Here is a 20,762-nt window from a genome sequence, read left to right as displayed (position 1 = left end):
AGAGTAGTGCTTGTGCATCCGTGGAACCGGCTGCCTGGGGCGGTGGTGGGCTCCCCCTCCTCGCTGGCAGTCTTCAGGCAGCGCGGGACAAACTTTTGGGATTCTTAGATTCAAGGTCGATGGTCGTGTTGCAAAGTAAGCCCTCCCCGCACCCTGAGACACCCCCACCCCCGGCGTCCAGTTGTGTGGTGCAGAGAGGCCCACCAGCAGAGGAGAGGACTCTTGGGAATGGGTTGAGATTCGGGGCTGGAAGGTACCGGCTGCATCTTGGGAGAAACGTTTTGGCAGAGTAGTGCTTGTGCATCCGTGGAACCGGCTGCCTGGGGCGGTGGTGGGCTCCCCCTGGCTGGCGGTCTTCAGGCAGCGGCGGGACAAACTGTTGGGATTCTTATAGCTTATTTAGCTTATGCGTAAATCCGGCACTGGGGCCCAGAAGAAACACTAGGGGGCCGGGCCCTGTGGGCCCCATGTTAGCTACAGGCCAGACTCTCAGTACTATATGCTAACAGCTACATCTTTCTATCTGTCTTGGCTTCTAGAAGGAGAACTACCGCTTTGGTTCACACAACGGGCCATAAACCTTGTGAATACGTGAATGCTAGATCAAAGCATTTCCACAAACAAGTTGTTAGTTGACCAATACAAAGGTTACAGGTCACTTCATTAGGATAAACAACTCCCACAAACTTTCCCGCCCTTGAATACATTATGTAAGGTAACATCCTGTTTCCTAACAAACAACATTTAACTCTGTAATGGCTGAAGTGTAAGCAGCTTGCAATTCCAACACAAACCCTTGTCAGGGATGCTCTAGGTAGGACCTGTTCCTGCATTGAGCAGGGGGTTGGACTAGATGGCCTGTAGGGCCCCCATCCAGCTCTGGGAGTCTGTGAACCACCTGGGGCAGTTGTTGTTTTCCTCTTTCCCGCTGAGCGAGCAGCACCGGCTCTTCCCGCCCCTGCACTGCTATTTGCCCACATGCCCATTAAAGCACTTAACTATCCCTTTCCTGGCTGCGATGAAGGTAAAAAGAGTGGTAAAACTTGTTCAGGAATGGGTTGTGTAGATGAGATGGGCCCACGACAGCACCGGTGCTGGCCGGTCTGCCTGCGTACAGCTGCCTTCTGACACACACTTGTGGTGAGTGCCTTTCCACAGATAAGGTTAGGTCAGTTATAGGCGCCCTTAACATCCTGAAACACGGGCTCCGGAGGCCAAATCCAAGCACTGTTTGGGTGGAGTCTCTCAACACTCCCTTTGCAAGTGCCTTTGCCCATTGCAGGGCAGTCTGTCCCCGGAAACATGAAGGCTCCTGCCTCTGCATGCTTTGTCTCCTGAACATGTGCCAGTAGGGCATCTTCTCAGAGGCTGAAATGGACCCTGGGGTGGACCGGCTGGGCCCGCTGGCCAAGATGACGGTTTGCTCTGCTGGCAGCCTCCTGGCGTGGGCCTCTCTCCAACCCCTGCTAGCCTTGGGAGCCTCCCAGAGCAACACGCACCCAGTGGGAAACAGGAATGTGTGTGTGTGTGGGGGGGTTCCTCGCACCTAGCTTGCAGAAGACAAGTCAGGACGATTGTGCCAGAGTGCCCGCATCCTGCTTCATTACTTGAATGGCTTCAGTGGGAAGGAAACAGTTTCGAGCAAGGTTATACTTTTATTGAAGAGCCATAGGTGCATTAACATAGTCACTGTTAAGAATAGCAGTTGCCTCTTGAACCTAATGAGATATAGGGCATTCGTATGCACACACACACACCCCACTGCGCTGGCCAATTAGGCACCTCCCTCGTTACTTCTTTTGTTGTTGTTCAGTCGCACAGTCGAGTCCGACTCTTCGAGACCCCATGGACCAGATCATGCCAGGCCCTCCTGTCTTCCGCCGTTCTTTAGAGATCAGCATTTCAGCGCAAAGCAGAGAGAAAGGAATGCGAAAGCAATTTACACAGACACCGAAAGAACATCCCAACCCCCATGGCAGCATAGCTGACACCCCTCCCATCCTAGTTTTCCTCCCTCCCTCCCGAGTGCCCCTGCTTGCCCAGTCCCACAAAGGAGCTGTAGACCAGGAGTGGCCAAACGTGCTCAATGTGAGAGCCACATAGAATGAACGTCAGATGCTTGAGAGCCTCAAGACATGAACAGATATTACACCTTTTTACCGGGAAGTATGCAGATTTGCTTTTTGCTAACATTAAATGAGAGTGCCAAAATAATAACAAAAGGGGTAAAAGCAGATATTGAGAATGATAGTTATTTGTCCAATTATAATTTGTTTGCTAATGATATCGAGCTTCCCCAGCCGCCCTGCCGGGAGCAGCACAATATGTGTGAAAGAGCCGTGTGCGGGCTCCTGAGCCACAGTTTGTCTACCCCTGCTGTAGACATTTGGGGGCCCAGTGGGGAGGAAGGCACAGGGTGTGACTGAAGTAAACAGCGAGTGCTGAACCCAGCAGGGCAGGCACCAGTGTTTAAGCAGAGTTAGTGTGCGCTAGCTCACAGTTTTTTAGCCTACGGCTCACACATTTTTGCCTTCGCTCAGGAAGGATGGGGCTCCAGAGCAAACTAACTGATGCAGCAGCCAAACCGCTCGCTCACAACTTTCATGCCAGTCGCTCACAAAGTAGAATTTTTGCTCACAGGACTCCACAGCTTAGAGGGAGCACTGGCAGGCACCCATCTTGACTATCTGTTCCACTTTTCACTGCTATGGTGGTTTGGGATGCTGGACCTCTTTTGAATTGAATGGCCATGCCCTTCTTCTGTTGGTAACTTTGTCTGTGCATATTGGTGTCAGCTGAACGTAGCATTTTGTGCACCTGACAAAGTAAACCTTAAACAGCTGGATTTGAGTCCAGGAGCAACGACAAGATTTGGGGGGTTATCAAAGCTCCCTTCACCAGACCCCAAAGAGAGAGCTTTGAATTCTCGGAATCTGAAACGGCCCCAAATCTTGTCAGTCTCGAAGGGGCTCCTGGTCTCAGGACCAGCTCTCCTGCTGCGGACCAACATAGTTGACCTCTGAGCCAATAAACAAGGAACTGCCGGTTCATCCGAATTTGGGAGCGGTCCTCCACACCCACTTTCTTCTTTGTTTCTTTGTTTGTGCTGGGCAATACTGTTCGAGGCAGACCCCAAAGAGAGAGCTTTGAATTCTCAGAATCTGAAACAGCCCCACACCTGCGCCTTGGGATGTACAGCGTTCCCCCTGGACTGTAGCCCTTCACACCCCAGGGGAAGTGGCTCTAGTTCACAAGAAACTCTGTCACCTTCAACTCCTTCTGTCTTTGTGAGCTCCTGAGACTAGTCTTCGCCATTTCTCTTGGGACAGCGAGGGGTGGTGGTCTGTTTTGGCTTCCCCCTTCCTCCCAGCCCCCTTTCCTGGGTTGAGCTCAGCCGCACTGGTCCCCCCCACCCAATCAGACTGGTTTGGAGAGAGCTGGGCCCAGCCTGGCCAGAGGCGAGGGAGGAGGTGGGAAGGGGAGAAATCTACTGAGGCCTCCGGCCCTGCCTCTGTAGGGGGAGAGCAGCTACACCCTCCCAGCTCCCTGCGGATTCTTGCAAGACAAAGAGCGTTCCTGCCTGGAGGGGAGCTTTGCATTTTTCTTTGCAAAATGGAATTTCAGCAGCTGCCACTTTCCTTCGTTCCCTGCTGCATGACAGGAGGCACCCAGGAGGCAGCAGTGCATGCAGAGGCCTGGGCGGAATCGGCATTTGTCTTTCCAAGCCTTTTGACTCTGTCTTCAAAAAAGCTGTCTACATTTGGTGTCATTTTCACACCTCAAGTGTGTTAGCATACTTTTGCACGTCCACATATGCTTATCATCCTTTCGGGGCGGCTCCACTGTCATTGCACTTCTGCACTGCTTTAAAAGAATCTTCTCCAAACGACATTCAAGCAAGCATAGAGAAAGATGGCATCACGGCAGCATGAAACTAATTTAAAAATGCAAATGCAGATTCGGTTGAACGGGGGGCGCAGGTGGAGGCGCGCAGGCAGGAACCGGTTTCAGCTGGGGTGCTGCCTCAGCCAGCATCGTCTTGCAGCCAGGCCTCCTCTGGCCTATCTGTGGGAGGAAGGCAGGCAATGCTGGTAAACCAAAATGTCAGAGGAAACCCACAGGCGTTTCCAGGGGCCGGTTCTTGCTTCTGCGCCGTTAGTTGTGCTGAGGGCCCCTTCCGCTGTGCCAGGCTTTGAAGATGCCCTGTCCGATTTGCATGTCTTTTACATCAAAAGAGCGCCACAGTATTACAATACCTAAGCCACTCTTTTTTTTTAAAGTTTTATTTATAATTTTTCCATAAATACATACATATATCTTCCCCCCCCTTTTTTGTTACAATTAGGGGGGTCAACCTCACAATTTTCTTCATACCATTTTATGGCCTTGTGCCATTTCTGGTTAAATTTATCTTCTGTTTTTCCCGCCAAAAACATATTTAATTTATCAATTTCTATTACATCAAAAAGCTTGCTTAACAACTCTTCCTTACTCGGTGTAATATCAGACTTCCAATTCTTTGCGATGCATATTCTCGACATTGTAGCTACATATGCAATAATACATGTTTCATTATACTTAATGCCATCAGGTGTAATGTTTAATAGAAAGATTTCTGGTTTCAATGGTAAATCTATTTCTGTAATATCTTTTATCAGTTGTTTAGTAATTTTCCAGAATCTTTGTATTTTCTCGCATTTCCACCATATATGGAAATGCGTTCCTATGTTATTTTCTACTAGAAGAAGAATTAATGGAGGATTGGAAAAAACCATCAATGATCAAATGGGAAAGAGATCTGGGACGCAAGGTAGATAGAGACGAATGGGAAAAAACATGGAAATCTATTAAGTTACTAAGAGCTACGCCGTATAAAGAAAATATAATAAAAATGATATACAGATGGCGCTGGACGCCAGATAGACTGCAAAAATGTTATATAAATGTTTCAGGGAACTGCTGGAGGTGTAAAAATCCCTAAGCCACTCTTATTCTTTCATTTCAGTTCAGACCGACACAAGTAAAGAACTCGAAGGGAGCAAACCAACCCCCAGTGTGGCTTCAGTGTTCTAAGGTGGAGAAAAGGCTTCTCAATTGGAGAAGCAAATGTCCCTGAAGCGAATCCATCCAGTCTTTAAGATGGGAGATGGGAGAACCCCTCGATGTGCAGCCCTGATGAAGGGATTGCTAGCCTAGTCACATCTAGAGAGTGGGTCTACGGCAGTCCATCATTCCGTGTTTGCCTCAGAGACTGGAGGGATTGGCTTCAGGGACATTCGTTCTTCCAGATTGGAACTGAGAAGCCTTTTCTCCACCTTAGAACAGTGAAGCCACACTGGGGGATGGCTTGTTCCCTTCAAGCTCTTTACTTGTCTGTGCAACTATTGTCTTGTGTTGGTCCGAACTGGAATGAAATAATAAGAGTGGCTTAGGGATTGTAATGCTGTGGCGCTGTTTTGACGTTAAGTTTCATATATTAGTTTATGCACCACCCAGATGCCCTTTGCCAGCAGCACCAGCAGGCAGCACACGCAGCTGGGAGGAGAGGTGAGGACGTACGCGTGGGCGGGCAGTGGAAGGGTGTGAGCGCTGGCATCGGAGGAGGCGCGTGAGTCAGCAGCGCGAGTTAGGAGTTGCACGAGTCAGCGGCAGTGGACCCCACCAGAAGCCGTGGGCCCTGGCAGCAGCCCCACTCCAGCGCATGCCGACGCTGCCGGCCCTGGGAGGAATGGCCTTTTCTAACCCGGAGGCCCCTTGGGGGAGATGCGGGGCCGGAGGGGGTCTGCCTCAGGGTGCCACCGCTCTCCTCTTTTCCAGGCACCACTTGGATGCAGGAGATTCTGACCTTGATCTACAGCAAGGGAGACCCAGAGCCAGCCACCAGCATCCCCAACTGGGCCCGGGCCCCCTGGCTGGAGCACGTCCACTTCAAGGAGATTCTCCAGGAGACCGACGGACCGCGCCTTCTCACCACCCATCTGCCCTGGCGGGTGCTGGCAGCCACCCTGCAGAAAGGCAAGCCCAAGGTGGGTGCAGACAGTTCCTGAGAGGTCTGACTTTCTTGGGACTTCAGGAGTCGCTGCAAAGCTGGGCTCAGAAGACTTGGGTGTGCCATTCTAGGCCTCCCAGGATCCTGGAAGTTGCCCGTCCTGCTCATAGAGACTGGAAGTCAGTGAAGATAGTTCCATATTGAAGGGGGAAGGGGGCAGATGGTTGGGAGTTAGTGCCGGAGTACTGCAAGGTCACTCATTTCTGTCATGAAAGAGTTAAACTGTTTGTTTACATATGTTAACGTTTGTGTTAGCTAGCAGGTTAGCCTTAGAGCCAATCAGGGATCAGCCCTTGGTTCCCTCCAGGTAAAGAGGAGGTCCTGCCCTAGAGAGATGACCGGCAGAATGACCCTTGGTTATTTGAGGTTGGAAGGTGTCTACCTGTTTTTGCTGAGAATAAAGCGAGAACATCTTGCCTTTGTTCTGAAGAGAAGAGAGAACGGTAGAGAAGGAGCCAACTGGCATAGAGATTATCTAGAGAAGGTGTCGTCAATTCAGGGTCTTTTCTTGTTTTTCCAATTCCTGTGTACCTCCCCTCCCTTGTTTTTAGTAAAGATCGTTTTCTTTAAATCTCAAACACACGTGGTGTCAGCTCTTTGCTTAATTATGCAGCAAACTTGTACAGAAACCAACAGTTAGGCTTCTGGTATTGCTAACAGAGGGCTGTGGTGGCTCAAGTGGTTAAGACGCTGAACGGCAGACCGGAAGGTCGGTAGTTCAGCAGTTCAAGACCCGAGTAATGCATGATGGAGTGAGCTCCAGTCTCTGGTCCCAGCTCCTGCCAACCCAGCAGTTCGAAAGCAAGAAATTACAACTAGATAAATAGGTATAACTTTGGTGGGAAGGTAACAGTGTTCCGTATACCTTGGCGTCTAGTCATGCCAGCCACATGACTATGGAAATGTCTTTAGACAGCGCTGGCTCTTCGGCTTGGAGACGGAGATGAGCAAGTCGAATTTGACTACAGTTGGATTGACTAGAGTCGGATTCGACTGGCTTTCAAGCAAGGGAAAGCTTTACCTTTACTATTGCTAACAGGCAGGCTGGCCAAATCAGCAACCCCCCCAAAAAAATCAATACTGTGTAAAGAAAATGTTGAAATCAATTTACAGTAAATGCATAAATTTAGAGAAAACCGGCACTAAGCCTGTTATATAAATACAAGCAGATAGAACAATAAACCAAAATTTGCAACCACAAATCAGTACCGTATGCCAAATACCAACAATGTCAGCCTTAATGTTCAAAGTAATCCAGTAGCCCCCCATAAAAGAGGAAATTCGGTCCCCGCCTCCTCCGCTGTTACGGGGGAGCCAGCTAAACGGCAACCCCATTTCACACAAGCTATGTCAAAGAAGAGACCGTTGTCAGATCGGAAAAATTCTGATCCCCTTCTAGTTGGCTTGGGGTTCACCCACCCCTGTGGCTCATGTAGGTTCCTGTTTTTCTGCATAAGTGGAGAGTCTCCTGAGTAGGCAGAGGCCTCATCCTTACTGGACATAATGATCTTCTCCAACCTCAGAGGAGAGTGGTGGGAAGTACCATCAAGGTGCGGCCAACTTATGGTGACCCTTCAGGGTTTTCAAGGCGAGAGGCGTTCAGGGGTGGCTGGCCATTGTCTGCTTCTGTGTAGCAACCTGAGACTTCCTTGGTGGTCTCCCACCCAAGTAGTAACTGGGGCTGACCCTGCTTAGCTTTTGAGATCTGATGTGATCAGGCCAGCCTGAGCCATCTGCTGAGGGCCACTTCAGGGGGGAAAGGAATGATTCGGGAGCCCAGCTTGGAGCTCTTGAGCATGGGACATTGAAAAGAGGAGGAAGAGATTGGATTTATACCCCATGGCCCTTCACTACCCAAGGGAGTCTCAGAGCGGCTGACAGACTCCTTTCCTTCCCCCTCCCCACAACAGACACCCTGGGAGCAATGTTCCCTCTAAGCTGTGGAGTCCTGTGAGCAAAACTTCTACTTGGTGAGCTACTGGCATTAAAGTTGTGAGCGAACCATTTGGCTACTGCATGCATTAGTTTGCTCTGGAGCCATTCTTCCTGAGCTAAGACAAAAATGTGTGAGCTGGAGCCTTAAAAAACTGTGAGCTAGCTCACACTAACTCAGCTTAGAGGGAACACTACCTGTGAGGCGGGTGGGGCTGAGAGAGCTCTGGCAGAAACTGCTCTTTTTCAAGGACAGCTATGCCAGAACTATGGCTTGCCCAAGGTCACCCAGCAGCTGCATGTGGAGGAGTGGGGAATCAAACCCGGTTCTCCCAGATTAGAGTCCGCCTGCACTTAACCATGACACCCAATTGGCTCTCCAGCTGTGTGCTGGAGGAAGAGGGAGACGGTGTGGTGCAGTGGTTGGAATGACCTGGGTTCAAATTCTCACTCAGCCACGAAGCTTGCTGGACAACTGTGGGCCGGTCATTCTCTCTTAGCCTAGCCTCCTTCCAGTGTCATGGTGAGGATAAAATGGAGCCTGCTTCTTTGGGAAAGGGGTGGTGGTGGATCCAGGCAGGTAAGTGGCCCCGGGTGACCTTCCCTGTGTCTGTCTGTCCCTCTCACACAGGTGATCTATGTGGCCAGAAACCCCAAAGACGTGGCCGTGTCTTTCTACCACTTCCACAGGATGGCCAACTTCTTCCCAGACCCTGGCACTTTCGATGACTTCCTCCTCCGATTCTTGGACGGCACGGGTGCGTGGGATGCCCGGGTGGGCCTGTGCCAGGATCATGGTACAGACTCATCCAGGACGGGCTTAATTCTCAGGGAGCGAAACCTGAAGGGGGCTCAGAATCCACCTACCTGTTCTATGGGAGGGATTCCGTGCCTGTCTAACCGCACTTCCTAGGGTCAGGGGATATTTGAGCGCAGGTGAGTTTTATTGCCAAACCAAATAAGGTCTCCAGAGAACTCAGAAATGTTCCACTGCACTGTTGACTGGACAAGAAATATACTATTTTTAGCTAGATCCTCAAATGTCAAGATTTTCCTTCACAAACGGATTACTCATTTTTTCTCGGGAGCCTTGTAAGAGTAGAGGACGGAATGACGGGCTTTCGGCGCCAAGGCCGCTCTCTCTTTCAAGTGGAGCTTTGCATTCGCAGCGCAGCTTGCAGCTGCACTGTGGAGAGAGCCCTTCAGGATGCTGAGACGCTTGAAGTGTGGAAGCAACTCTGCCGTAGCTGTGTTATTTCAGTATGCTGTCGTTGTTGGGTGTGTGTTTGTGCATGTGATGGGAGGAAGAACAGTCAGCCCCTCGTTCTGAGCTCTGGGAAAGAAAACTGGCACAGATGATCTTCCCTGGTTCTTGGATTGTGGAGACAGATCCAGATGGGTGGCCCTGTCAGTCTGCCTGGAGCAGGAGAAAAGAGCCAGAGTCCAGGAGCACCTTCAGGACTCACAAAGTCTATGGCAGGGGAGGAGCTCTCCTGAGTCACTGAGTCAACAGCGACTCAGAAAGGCTCGTACCCCTGCCACAAATTTTGTTGATCTTTAACGTGCTTCTGGACTCTTGCTCTTTTCTACTGGGGGGGGGGAGAGTGAGGCCAAATATTTATGCTAAGTCCTACACTTAGGTACATAAAATCAAAGGCACAGATATAGAATGGGAGGGACTTGGTTTGACAGCAGCACATGTGAAAGGGATCTGGGGGTTCTGGAAAGCTAAACATGAGCCTGCAGTGCGATGTGGCTGCGAAGAAAGCTAATGCAATCTTAGGACGCATTAACAGAAGCCTTGTGTCCAGATCATGGGGGGTGGTCGTTCCGCTCTGTTCTGCTATGGTCAGGCCTCACCTGGAGTCCTGCGTCCAGTTTTGGGCACCACATTTTAGGAAGGATGTTGACAAGCTCAAGCGTGTCCAGAAGAGGGCAACCAGGATGGTGAGAGGGTTCAAATCCAAGACTTATGAGGAAAGGCTGAAAGAGTTTGGGTCTGTTTAGCCTGAGAAAGAGAAGGCTTAGAGGGGACATGATTGCAGTCTTCAAGTATTTGAAGGGCTGTCCTGTAGAAGATGGAGCAGATCTATTCTCTCTTGCTCCGGATTGCAAGACTACATCCAATGGGTGGAAATGACAAGGGAGTTGTTACCGGCTAAATATCGGGAGAAACTTCCTAGCTGTAAGAGTGGTTGAGCAGTGGAACAGTCTGCCTCAGGAGGTGGTGGATGCTCCTTCACTGGACGTTTTAAAGCAGAGGCTGGACAACCATCTTTCAAGTATGTTGTAGGTAGGTTTGCCAAGTGTGATCTTCGCGCGCGTGCCGGGCACACTGGGGGCGGGGCCACGACCATCTGAGGGAAAACCATAGAGTTTTCCCTCGGATGACTGTGGCCCTGCCTCCAGTGTGCCCGGCGTGGTCGCGTCCCTTCCGGGTGACGTGCACGTCGGGGTGGGGTTCCCCCCGGGGCCCAATCCACCGGCAGCAGGGAATGGGCCTCTGGGGCGGGGTTTTCCCCGCCCCCCGGGGGGACTTGGCAAGCCTAGTTGTAGGCATGTAGGGCTCTCTTTTGGCTGTGCTCCTGCAGAGTGCAGGGGGTTCGACTAGATGACCTGCAAGATCCCTTCTAACTCTAATATTCTATGATTCTATGACTTCACATGGGAACCTTTTCGGCCCTCGCCAATTCCAGGAGACTTGTTGCAAGTATTTGTCTCCCACCTTTCCCCGGAAAGAATGAGCTGAAGGCAACTTACAGTGCATTGAATGACAGGGTTAAAACCAGACAAACTTGTGTGTGTGTGTGTGTGTGTGAGTTCTGTGCTGTCCAGTTGCTTCTGACCTCTGGTGACCCAATGAATCAATGTCCTCCAAAACCTCCAGCGGTTAACAGCCTGGCTCAGGTCTTGCAAGCTGAAGGCAGTGGCTTCCTTTATTGAATCAATCCATCTCATGTTGAGACAAAGGTCCACAGGAACCTAAATTGTGCTGTTGAGTAAGTGACGCCCGGCCGGGAGGCCCAGCAAGAGGCGGCTTTGCTGGGCAAAAACTGCAAAGAAGCCGAGAAGGGATCGGCTCACCCGGGGGCTGCAGCTGGCCTGCAAGGAGCTTGGGGCAGCGCAAGGAGGAGCCCCCCCCAAAGCGGTGCAGAGCCACCTGGGAGGGGGCTGGCATTTCCCCCTGGGCCTCTGAAGGAGGGGAAGAAGCCCTTTAGTCAACTGAATATGGAAAGTTACTGGAGCCATAAGCCCATATAACTTCAAATGTCAGGAGGAAGTGGTGGGAGGGAGTCCCAACGTTTAGCACTCTGCCCTGAGGAAAGAAAGAATGTTCCCAGTGAAACCAGAGGTTTTTATATGCTCACCCTTTCCTTTTAAGCAGCTCCAAAACGACTTTTAGATTGCTGCAATAATACATAAGTCGTTAGAGCCCGGTTTATGTGCTGACGAACACTCCCAGAGTTCCAGGGGCACACCCGAAGGGGCTCAGAGGGATTTGCTACGCACAATTTCCAGTCCCCAAATCTCTTCCCCACCTTAGGTTAGCTGAAGAATCTCTTTCCCATAAGTCATCCACAGTTAGCGCTTGCTTGCTGTTAGGACTGCAAACGCTTTTCACTGCTGTTTGTTGAGCGTCTGTGAAACCAGAGCCTTGACCACAGGCGTGCGAAACAGAACAGAACGGCAGGTTCCATGCTGGCTTTCTGGGTCAGCTGGGGGCCCCCCTAGAGCAAAGCTGTTAAAGAACGGTGTGTCTCAGCCTTCCTGTGCTTGAGAACCCGCCGAGCCTCGCAAAACCACACATCCTTTGGAAAGCCCTGGAGGATCTGTGCTCAGCTAAGTGGCAGTTGCAGAACCCCCTTTCCAGAAAAGCAGGCACCTAGTCATTATTTCACACACACCCCCTCCCCAATTTATGTCCAGGGCAATCCTGTGTGATCTCTCAGAAGTAAATCCCAATGGATCTCTACATCTCGTGTATGCGAGTTTCAGGTTGCAGACTCCGCTGGGGAACTCAGATTGTGTTCTGTTTCAATACGTTGTCGAAGGCTTTCATGGCCGGAGTTCATTAGCTGTTGTAGATTTTCCGGGCTGTGTGGCCGTGGTCTTGGCATTGTAGGACCTGACGTTTTGCCAGTAGCTGTGACGGGCATCCTCAGAGGTATCACACAGAAAGATGGAGTAATCTCTGTGTCAAGGTGAGAAGCAAAATGGTAGGCAGGTAATTTATATCTAAAGAAGGTGGGATAGGGCTGAGTCATTATCTTGTAGGTGTTCCCCAGGCTGTGAAAACATGCTAATGGAGGAGCTTTCCTGAGCAGGTTCTTTTGTATATGGATTGTTTCCTGAGGAGGTTCTTTTGCATGTGGATTCTAATCTTATCTGTAGTGCTGTTGTCAGATGTAGAGCCTTTTCTGTTTTTCAGGACAGGAGGCCATGTCCTACTTATTTTTAAACTCTCTTCTTTCCTGTTCTGTTTCTTCAGACTAACACGGCAACCCCTCTTGATCCATCAGCTGCTAAGTGTGAGACTGACTCTGTTGTGTCTCGAATCCATAAATATCGGCAGAGCCAGATTCGGGTCCAGGAGCACCTTAAAGACTGACAAAATATCCGGGCCGGAGCTTCCTTCGTCGGATACCAAGGGGACTGTGGCTTGCAGGAGCTCCTGCCCCCCAAATCTTGCTGATCTCTAGGGTGCCGGACTCAAATCTATCTCTTCAGATAGGAGAGCCAGTCTGGTGTAGTGGTTCGGTGTGCGGACTCTAATCTGGGAGAACCGGGTTTGATTCCCCACTCCTCCGCTTGCACCTGGCTGGATGACCTTGGGTCAGTCACAAGCTCTGGCACAGCTGTTCCTGAAAGAGCCGTTTGTGTCAGAGTTCTCCCAGCCCCGCCCACCTCACAGGGTGTCTGTCGTGGGGAGGGGAAGGGAAGGGAAAGGAGTTTGTAAGCCACTCTGAGACTCCAAGTGAAGGGCGGTTTTTTTTTTTCTTCTTCTTCTTCTTCTTCTTCTTCTTCTTCTTCTTCTTCTTCTTCTTCTTCTTCTTCTTCTTCTTCTTCTTCTTCTTCTTCTTCTTCTTCTAACTGCCCTCCGGAAACTGTAAATATTGGTAGAGATTCAGGAGTGCAGGGTCCCATGGTAATGATGGTGGACGCCTCACCTTTAGGATTTCTGCAGGCCATACAGCCGACTCGTTAAGAGTAGAGTAAGCTGGCTAAAAACAATGTCCGGCTTGGGGTGGGGCAAGGAACGAGGTGGGAATCTTTCCAGCAGATGTCTGTGATTCCTCCCACCGGCACGCCAGAAGGGGAAATGCCTGGAGCCCAAGAACCTGCCAATGGCTGGGGAGAGCGCAAGGGGACATTTGGCTGAGAAGAGTTGCGAGGATTCCTTGGTGAACAAACAACCTGCTGGAATCTCAGCCCAAAGGCGAGGGGCAGGCAGCGCTCGCTTTGGGGCCCCGGACCCAGCCTGCGTGACCGTGACACGGGAGGGACTGGGGGGGGGGTGTCGCTTCAAGTGTCGGTGGGGCCTGATCCAGCTCTTCTCCCTTGGGCAGTGCACTACGGCTCCTGGTTCCAGCACGTCCAGGGCTGGCTGAGCTGCCAGAAGGAGATGGACCTTTTCTGGGTCACGTATGAGGAGCTGCACCAGGTGAGTGGCCGCCTTGTCGTCGGCCTCGTAACTCGGCTCAGGACGGGGGGGGGGAGTACGCCAGATCTGAGCCGGCGGCGGCCTTGAAGTCTGAGCATTTGGATGTTGCTTAAGTCTTCAGTCAGGGCTTAGTTCTCGTGGCCCCTTCTTACACGCCCAGGGAAATGATGATCGTCACTTTGGGGTCAGGAAGCCATTTTTCCTCCAGGCCGGTTTGGCCGGGGATCCTGGAGGTTTTTTGTCATCTTCTGGGCGTGGAACAGCGGTCACTGCAGGTGTGGAATGGGAAGTATCTGTGAATGTCCTGCCTTGTGCAGGGGGTTGGTCTAAATGACCCTGCAAGTCCCTTCCAACTCTGACATTCTATGATTCTAAGTCACGAGTGCCGTTAAATTACAGCATTTTAGGGTCTCCTTGTTATACAAAAATAGCGGGAGGACTCGAAGGGCGGCCATGGTCTGTGTTCTTCCCCGGAACTGCGCTTTCCCTGGCACGTTGAATGGAAGCTGGAAATCTTTCTTCTCTCCTTGCAGCTCAAGTCAGTGTGCACCTTCTGGCATACTGAAGCGCACATCTTCCATTCTGGGTTTGTTTTGGCTTGAGGGGTGTGTGTGTGTGTGGGGGGGGCTAGCAGCCAGCCAGACTGGGTATTCTCCTGTTGCTTTTGAACAGGGGCTTGCAGGGTGGTCCCTCAGGGGCAGCTAGGGAAGCCCTTGGGGGAGAGAGTCCGGGTGAGGATCCCGGCTTCCCTCAGCTCCCGTTTCTTTGTTCTTTCTTGGGGCATTTCCAGTTCTGCGCCACCATGCGAGTGTCCTGCTCAGCTCTACCAATACCTTCTTCTTGTCTCTGGGCGAGGAACTGCACGAAACTTTGTGAAACTCTTATCCACACTATTATTAGATCGGGGCTGTACAAAGCGTGCCTTCCACAAGTAATAACCACCCCTGTCTGGGCCCGACTTACAAGCTTCCCCCCCCCCTCGTGCCAATTTATTTACCCAGGGCTCTTTTTGTAGAAAAAGCCCAGCAGGAACTCATTAGCATAATAGGCCACACCCAACAGCAGAAACTCATTAGCATATTAGGCCACACCTCTGGCAGCGCAACTCATTGGCATAATAGGCCGCACCCCCATGTTACCAGAAGTGTGGTTATCCAGCCACACCCACCTTTTGCTTGTTATTCTGTTTACCTTGTTTGTTGTCAAAACCCAGGACTTTTTTGTAGCAGGAACTCCTTTGCATGTTAGGCCACACACCCCTAATGTAGCCAATCCTAATGAGTTTCTGCTGTTGGGTGTGGCCTATTATGCTAATGAGTTCCTGCTGGGCGTGGCCAACTTGGGAGCCAGCCGGAACTCCGTTCCTGTGTGTTCCTGCCCAAAAATAGCCCTGTATTTACCTACTTTATTTATATCCCGCCTTCCACCCCAATAAGGGCCTAAAGCGGTTGACATCCTTCTCCTCACCTCCATTTTACCCTCACAACAACCCTGTGAGGCAGGTGAGGCTGAGAGTGCGTGTGACTGGCCCAAGGCCACCCAGCGAGCTTCCAGGGCACATGTGTGAGTTTGAACCTGGGTCTCCCAGATCTTAGTCCCACACTCTGAACCACTACACCCGTGCTGGCCGACATGAGTCACTGCAGTGCTCCTCCCTGTCTGCCTTGCTTCATTCAAGGCGTCCGCCCCCCACACATACATTTCTCATGAGGGTTGCTCTGTCCCAGAGCAATGGCTGTGCAGGACCCAGACGGCCTTCTCCATAGCAGAGTGTTTGTTGAGGGAGGATTTCAACAACCTCTTCCCCCCCCCCAGCTGGCTCCTATGGACGGGGGAAATGACATATTCTTCCTGTCATTTTTTATTGCTTTTGTGAACTTTCTGCTAGACGCTTGAGCTCTTTGCTGTGGTAGACCAGCAGAAGACTCGTGTTGCTTTTGCAGACTTTTTTTTAAAAAGAAAAACACCGGCAACAAGGCTAACCGCTTATTTGCAGTGAAGCCTCACCACAGGAGGAGCATTAAACGTCTCTCTGCGGGTGATGAGTCTACCCTGTGTCAGAGGGAACATACACTGTGGGGGTTTTCAAAGGAAAACAGGCTTGGCTCATCCCTTCGAGCAGAGCTTAGGAGTTTTTTCCCTGGTCTGTGGGAGGCGTCCAAGTCTCTTCTGTCTGTTTTGGAGGCTAGAAAATCCCCTGCTGGAATAAATGATGTTGGTCTTGAAGGTGGCCCCAGGAGGACTCCTGCCGTATGTCACCAGCAAGAGAGCAGCTCGGACGGGAGGCGGAGACCAGGTGTGCCTCCCTCTCTCTCCCTCCCTCAGCGGACCAGGGGCTGCCGGCCATTCGGACAGGGCTGCTGTGCAGTTGGGCGAGCGGCTTGAGACCCAGATGGAAAGCTCCCGTGGGCCAGACGTGGCCTGCGATTGGCAAGTTGTCTGTCTCTGCCTTGGAAGCCGGGCACCTGCCCCCAGGGGAGGGGCTTTGGCTCAGCGACAGAGCACCCGCTTGGCAGACAGGAGGTCCCGGGTTCAATCTCTACTCTAGCATCTCTAGGTTAAAAGCACGAGGCAGTGGGTGATAGGAAAACGTGTTGGGTGATAGTGAGATATTGAAAAAAATGGTATTTAGCAGAGATAAGATAGTCCAGCAGAGCCAAAGTAAAATAATTCAGACTCAGAATCCATGTATGATTAAAATATAATTTTTTTACTAAATTCTAGCATGGGGAAGGGTAACTGGGATGAAAATAACAACAGAGCAAAATCGGCTACATCCTTACTCATAAGAACATAAGAACATAAGAGACGCCAATGTTGGATCAGGCCAAAGGCCCATCCAGTCCAACACTCTGTGTCACACAGTGGCCAGAAATACCAGTGCCATCAGGAGGTCCAGCAGTGGGGCCAGGACATTATATACTGAGTGTTTTCAACTTGTAATACCCAACAAAACCTCTACCTGAGACCCTGGAGAGCCGCTACCAGTCTGAGTAGACAAGACTGACCTTGATGGACCGGAAGGTCTGATTCAGTAGAAGGGAGCTTCAGGTGCCCATGTGCCCAAACAACAAGGCTATCCATGGGCATGGGGTACGATTGCCAACTCTGGTGCAGGGGGGGAGGGGGAGTGCACAGAAAACGCACCCAACAGCTTGCAAGGAGCGAGCGCTGCTTTTTGGGTTCCGTGTGGAACATGAGCCGCTCTTTTGTGGTTGCTCTTACTGTCCAGAAAGGCACTTGGAGACGGTGGCTGTTCGGTTGCTCCACAGAGGCAGGCCGGGGCAAACCAGCTCCCTTTGTCTCTCGCCTTGAAAACCCTCCGGGAGCACCAGAAGTCGGCTGCAACTTGACGGTGCTTTCCGCCACCAGTGATCTGGGTCCTGTTAAGAATGTGGTCAGACCCCCCCCCCACAGGGGACTCCGGGCAACTCCTTCCTCTCTTGCTTACCCCCCCACCCCCTTCTCTGCCTCAGCAGGACTTGCGGGACTGCGTGGAGCGCCTGAGCGCCTTCCTGGGCTGCCCTCTGCAGCCGGGCCAGATCGAGGCCATCCAGGAGCACAGCAGTTTTGCCTCCATGAGGGCGAACCCCATGGTCAACTACACGCTCGTCCCTCAGGAGATCCTGGATTCCAGCAAAAGCACATTCATGAGGAAAGGTGAGTGGGAGGAGAGTGGGGAGGGGGCGCCCCTTCCCCAGGCCAGCCGGAGCTTCCTGTTGGAGCGCTGGGCTCCTTCACGAGGCTCCTGGCCGGCCGTAGCCAGCTGGGGACTGGAGGAAACGGAGGGTCAGGCCAGGCCACCCTGAGCCTTGGCCAATTCTTCTGCTTTTAGGTATCGTCGGAGACTGGAGGAACCACTTCTCTGCAGAGCAGAGCGCCCTCTTCAACAAGGTGTACCAGCGGGAAATGGCGGACTGCAGCCTGAGCTTCCAGGGCCTGAAAACAAAGCCCCCCCCCCCCCCCCCCCCAGAAGCAGGATTTGCCCAGGGCCCAGAGGCAGCTCCGTACCCACAGAGCCAAGAACCGCCTGCTCTTTCCCAGCCCTTTCGCTGCGGAGGGCTGAAGCTTGGATCCTCCGTGTGCAGAGCACAGAGTGGTTTCCCGGCCACCATCCTGGTGTTGCTGTATTCTTGGAGGGGGGGGGGCTGTGTGAACTCCCAGCTCCCTGTTAGGTTTCCTCTTCTTCTGCAGGCAGGACCCAGAGGTCATTTCGGGGGGGGGGCACGCCCTGATGTCAGGGGGTGTGGCATATGCTAATGAGTTATGCTAATGAGTTCCCCTAGCTCTTTTTCTACGAAATGACCCCTGGCAGGACCACATAATTGCCCCAGGTGCTGACCGTTGGCCTCCCTTTCCTCCTCTTGGGAGGCGGGCAGCTGATTTTTGCAGAGCAGTTCTAGAGCTTCCGGACTGTCAGAAGGCCGCATTCACAGCCAGTTCCATTTCGCAGCCAATATCTAGTTCCTTGCCAAAGATTCCTCCTGGGACTCCCAGCAAATGAGATCAGTTGGCCCAGGCCCCTTGGCTTCCCCCCAGGGGGAAGAGGAGGATGAGAGCGTGCGGATGGCCTGGGACACAGCCACATTGGCAAAACTGCCCCCGTGTGGCACCTGGCACAGCTTGGGTGGGGGAGCCAGATGTCAGCCACATGCTGAGTGGGAAAGGAAGCCCTGGGATCCCCACTGAGGGCCAACTAATCCCCCCCCCCCGAAGAAGCCGCTGTACCACGCCCCAACTAGGGATTGGGTTTTGCATCCAAACACTTTTGGCTACTGAAGGTCAAGCTCCGTGAGACGTCAGCAGGTCCTCCTGACATTGCTAGAAGCAGGATTGGTGCCCTGTAGGAAGGAGATGGGAGGGGGTTATGTGGTTTTTTGTCTATTGGTCCCATTGTTGGGGGAAAGGGAGGCTCACAAGTGCTTTAAATAAAATGGTTCCTATTGAATATATTTGCGTTGAAAGAAAAACAAACGGGTATTCTTCCCCACAGAGCCAGCCCCGGTTTAGGTCTTCCCATTATTTTAAAAAGTTAAGCAGAGATCTCTGTTTTGGCACTGTGCACATGTGCTTATGAGGGGCACGTGGTTCAGCGTCAGTAAACTGCTTCTTCTGCGCCCTCTTCTGGGCATCTCAAGCACTGCCGGACCTTCCAGATAGAGGAAAAGGAGAGTCCCACTTACCCCCCTCCCTGCGTGATGGATGCTGAGCGGGGGGGGGGGCTGCCTTTCTGCATGGGGTGCGGTTTGGCTCCCATGGGACTTGCCACTGTTCCAGCAAGCGCATCATTTTCAGGGCACGGCTAAACTGACCCGCGCAGGTATGGCTTCAGTTCCTGAAACTGCCCAGATCCCGAAACTAATGCCCCTCTTTGATGCTGCTCACCGGGCTTTAAAAAGGGAACATCTGGAGCCATACGGGGGGGGGGTGCGCTATAAACAACTTGCCTATAAGCAGGGGTCATTTCCTGCAGGAACACACAGGAGCGGAGCTCCGGCAGTAAAGAGCCCAGGGGGTGGGCACATGCAACAAGCCCCACCCCCTGCTCCCAGCAGCCCTCAGTCAGAGCAAGAAGCAGCCAGGTAAGTTGCAGAGCCCCCCCCAGGCCCCCTGGTCCAAAACAGTCCAGTGGCACCTTTAAGACCAAGTTTTATTCAGGTACAAGCTCTCCCTCCTCTACGTGGACAGATCTGCACGCCCCCCCCCAATAGCTAGCAATCCAAAACAGTCCAGCGGAGCCTGAGCGGTGGGTGTTGCCTTCTGACACACTTCCGGTGATGGCAGGGGGTGTGGCATATGCAAATAACTTATGCTAATGAGCTCCTGCACCTCTTTTTCTACGAAATGCCCCCTGCCTATAAGTGACCTGCCACAGCAACACCCCCGGGCATTGCTCTTGGGTGGGCACACCCATGACAATCAGAAGGCTACAGAGAGTGGGAGAAAGTTCTCAGAGGAGTTTGCAGCACTGTGCCCGAAGCCTTGAGGGTCTGAAGGGTACCAATATTGTTCTGGAACTTCCCCCGGGGTGTCTGCCTGCAGGTGTTTGTTTGTTTTTTTAAGTCCTGCTTGTTCTGGCCAAGGGGACAGAGGTCCAGGAACTGCCCAAAGCATCCACCTCACACATTGGTGTGCAATGCTCTGAGGGGAAGAGGAGTTCTTAGCCCCTAAAGCTACTCGGGCATCTACCTAGTCTGTCGATATCCTTCCTAGACGCCCTCTGCCTGGCAGGTGGGGGTGGGTGATGGGGAGGCACTTATCTTTGATGCGAGGGACCTCTTTTGCTGCAGAGGGCTGGGAGGGAGAGAAACCACCAAGCCGGTTGTCATGCAGGGCACCAAACTGAATTGATGCACAAGGAACCCATCACCAATGCTCCCTCTAAGCTGTGAGGCTTGTGAGTAAAAATCCTACTTGGTGAGCTCCTGGCATTAAAGTTGTGACCACGCGATTTGGCCGCTGCATCAATTTGTTGGCTCTGGAGCCCCACCCTTCCTGAGCGGAGACAAAAATCTGTGAGCTGGAGGCTCAAAAACTGTGAGCTGGCTCACACTGACTCAGCTTAGAGGGAACACTGCACGTCACCTGCTCAGCTTCAGCATGGAGGCCGGAGCAGGGCCAGGAAAGGAAGTTGACCTGACAGTCCTCTCTGAATTCCTCGGGTTACCGATACAGAGAAACTGAGGATCTTCGGTTGGACCATGTCGGTGGAAATCCAGGTTAGGAAAAGCTCAAAGGTTAATGCAAAAGAACTTTATTTTTTATTTAAGCATTTAAAATTGTTAATCATATATCCCCCCCTAAGGAAAAAATGCAGCCCTTAAATATCAGGAAAGGGGAGAAAAAGGAGAGTCTTGCCTATCTCTCTCTGAATTCCAGGCAGGTTTTTAAAAGGTCTGGGACAGCAATTAAAAAAACATGAGTAACTTTAGAAAGAGATTTTTGAGGTGTGCAGCATCGATCTGAATCATACCACAATCTCTATGCATTTTTAAAATGCAGGCACAAAACATTACAACTCGGAGCAAGTCAAATACAGAAACACGATTTCCCATGATGCCTGCAATACAACATTCACTGGCTGGGGGGGGGGGGGGGAGAAACGAAAAAAAAACAGCC

General features: G+C 51.9%; 1 protein-coding gene across 1 annotated transcript in view; it reads left to right on the top strand.

Annotated features, from left to right (window-relative positions):
- Window positions 1–5,496: 5,496 nt before the first annotated feature.
- Window positions 5,497–20,762, top strand: part of LOC107106516 (sulfotransferase 1A3-like) — a 16,313-nt gene continuing 1,047 nt past the window's right edge. The window contains exons 1-7 of the mRNA XM_015406684.1: window positions 5,497–5,547; window positions 5,685–6,026; window positions 8,613–8,739; window positions 13,549–13,643; window positions 17,123–17,303; window positions 17,479–17,580; window positions 20,319–20,362. Of these exons, the coding sequence (XP_015262170.1) occupies window positions 5,497–5,547; window positions 5,685–6,026; window positions 8,613–8,739; window positions 13,549–13,643; window positions 17,123–17,303; window positions 17,479–17,580; window positions 20,319–20,362 (942 nt within the window). The remainder of the gene's footprint in view (window positions 5,548–5,684; window positions 6,027–8,612; window positions 8,740–13,548; window positions 13,644–17,122; window positions 17,304–17,478; window positions 17,581–20,318; window positions 20,363–20,762) is intronic.

This window comes from Gekko japonicus, unplaced genomic scaffold (assembly GCF_001447785.1).
Source record: "Gekko japonicus isolate JY-2015 unplaced genomic scaffold, Gekko_japonicus_V1.1 scaffold386, whole genome shotgun sequence".
In the NCBI taxonomy this organism is placed as follows: Eukaryota; Metazoa; Chordata; class Lepidosauria; order Squamata; family Gekkonidae; genus Gekko; species Gekko japonicus.
This window is presented reverse-complemented; position numbering and strand designations above follow the sequence as displayed.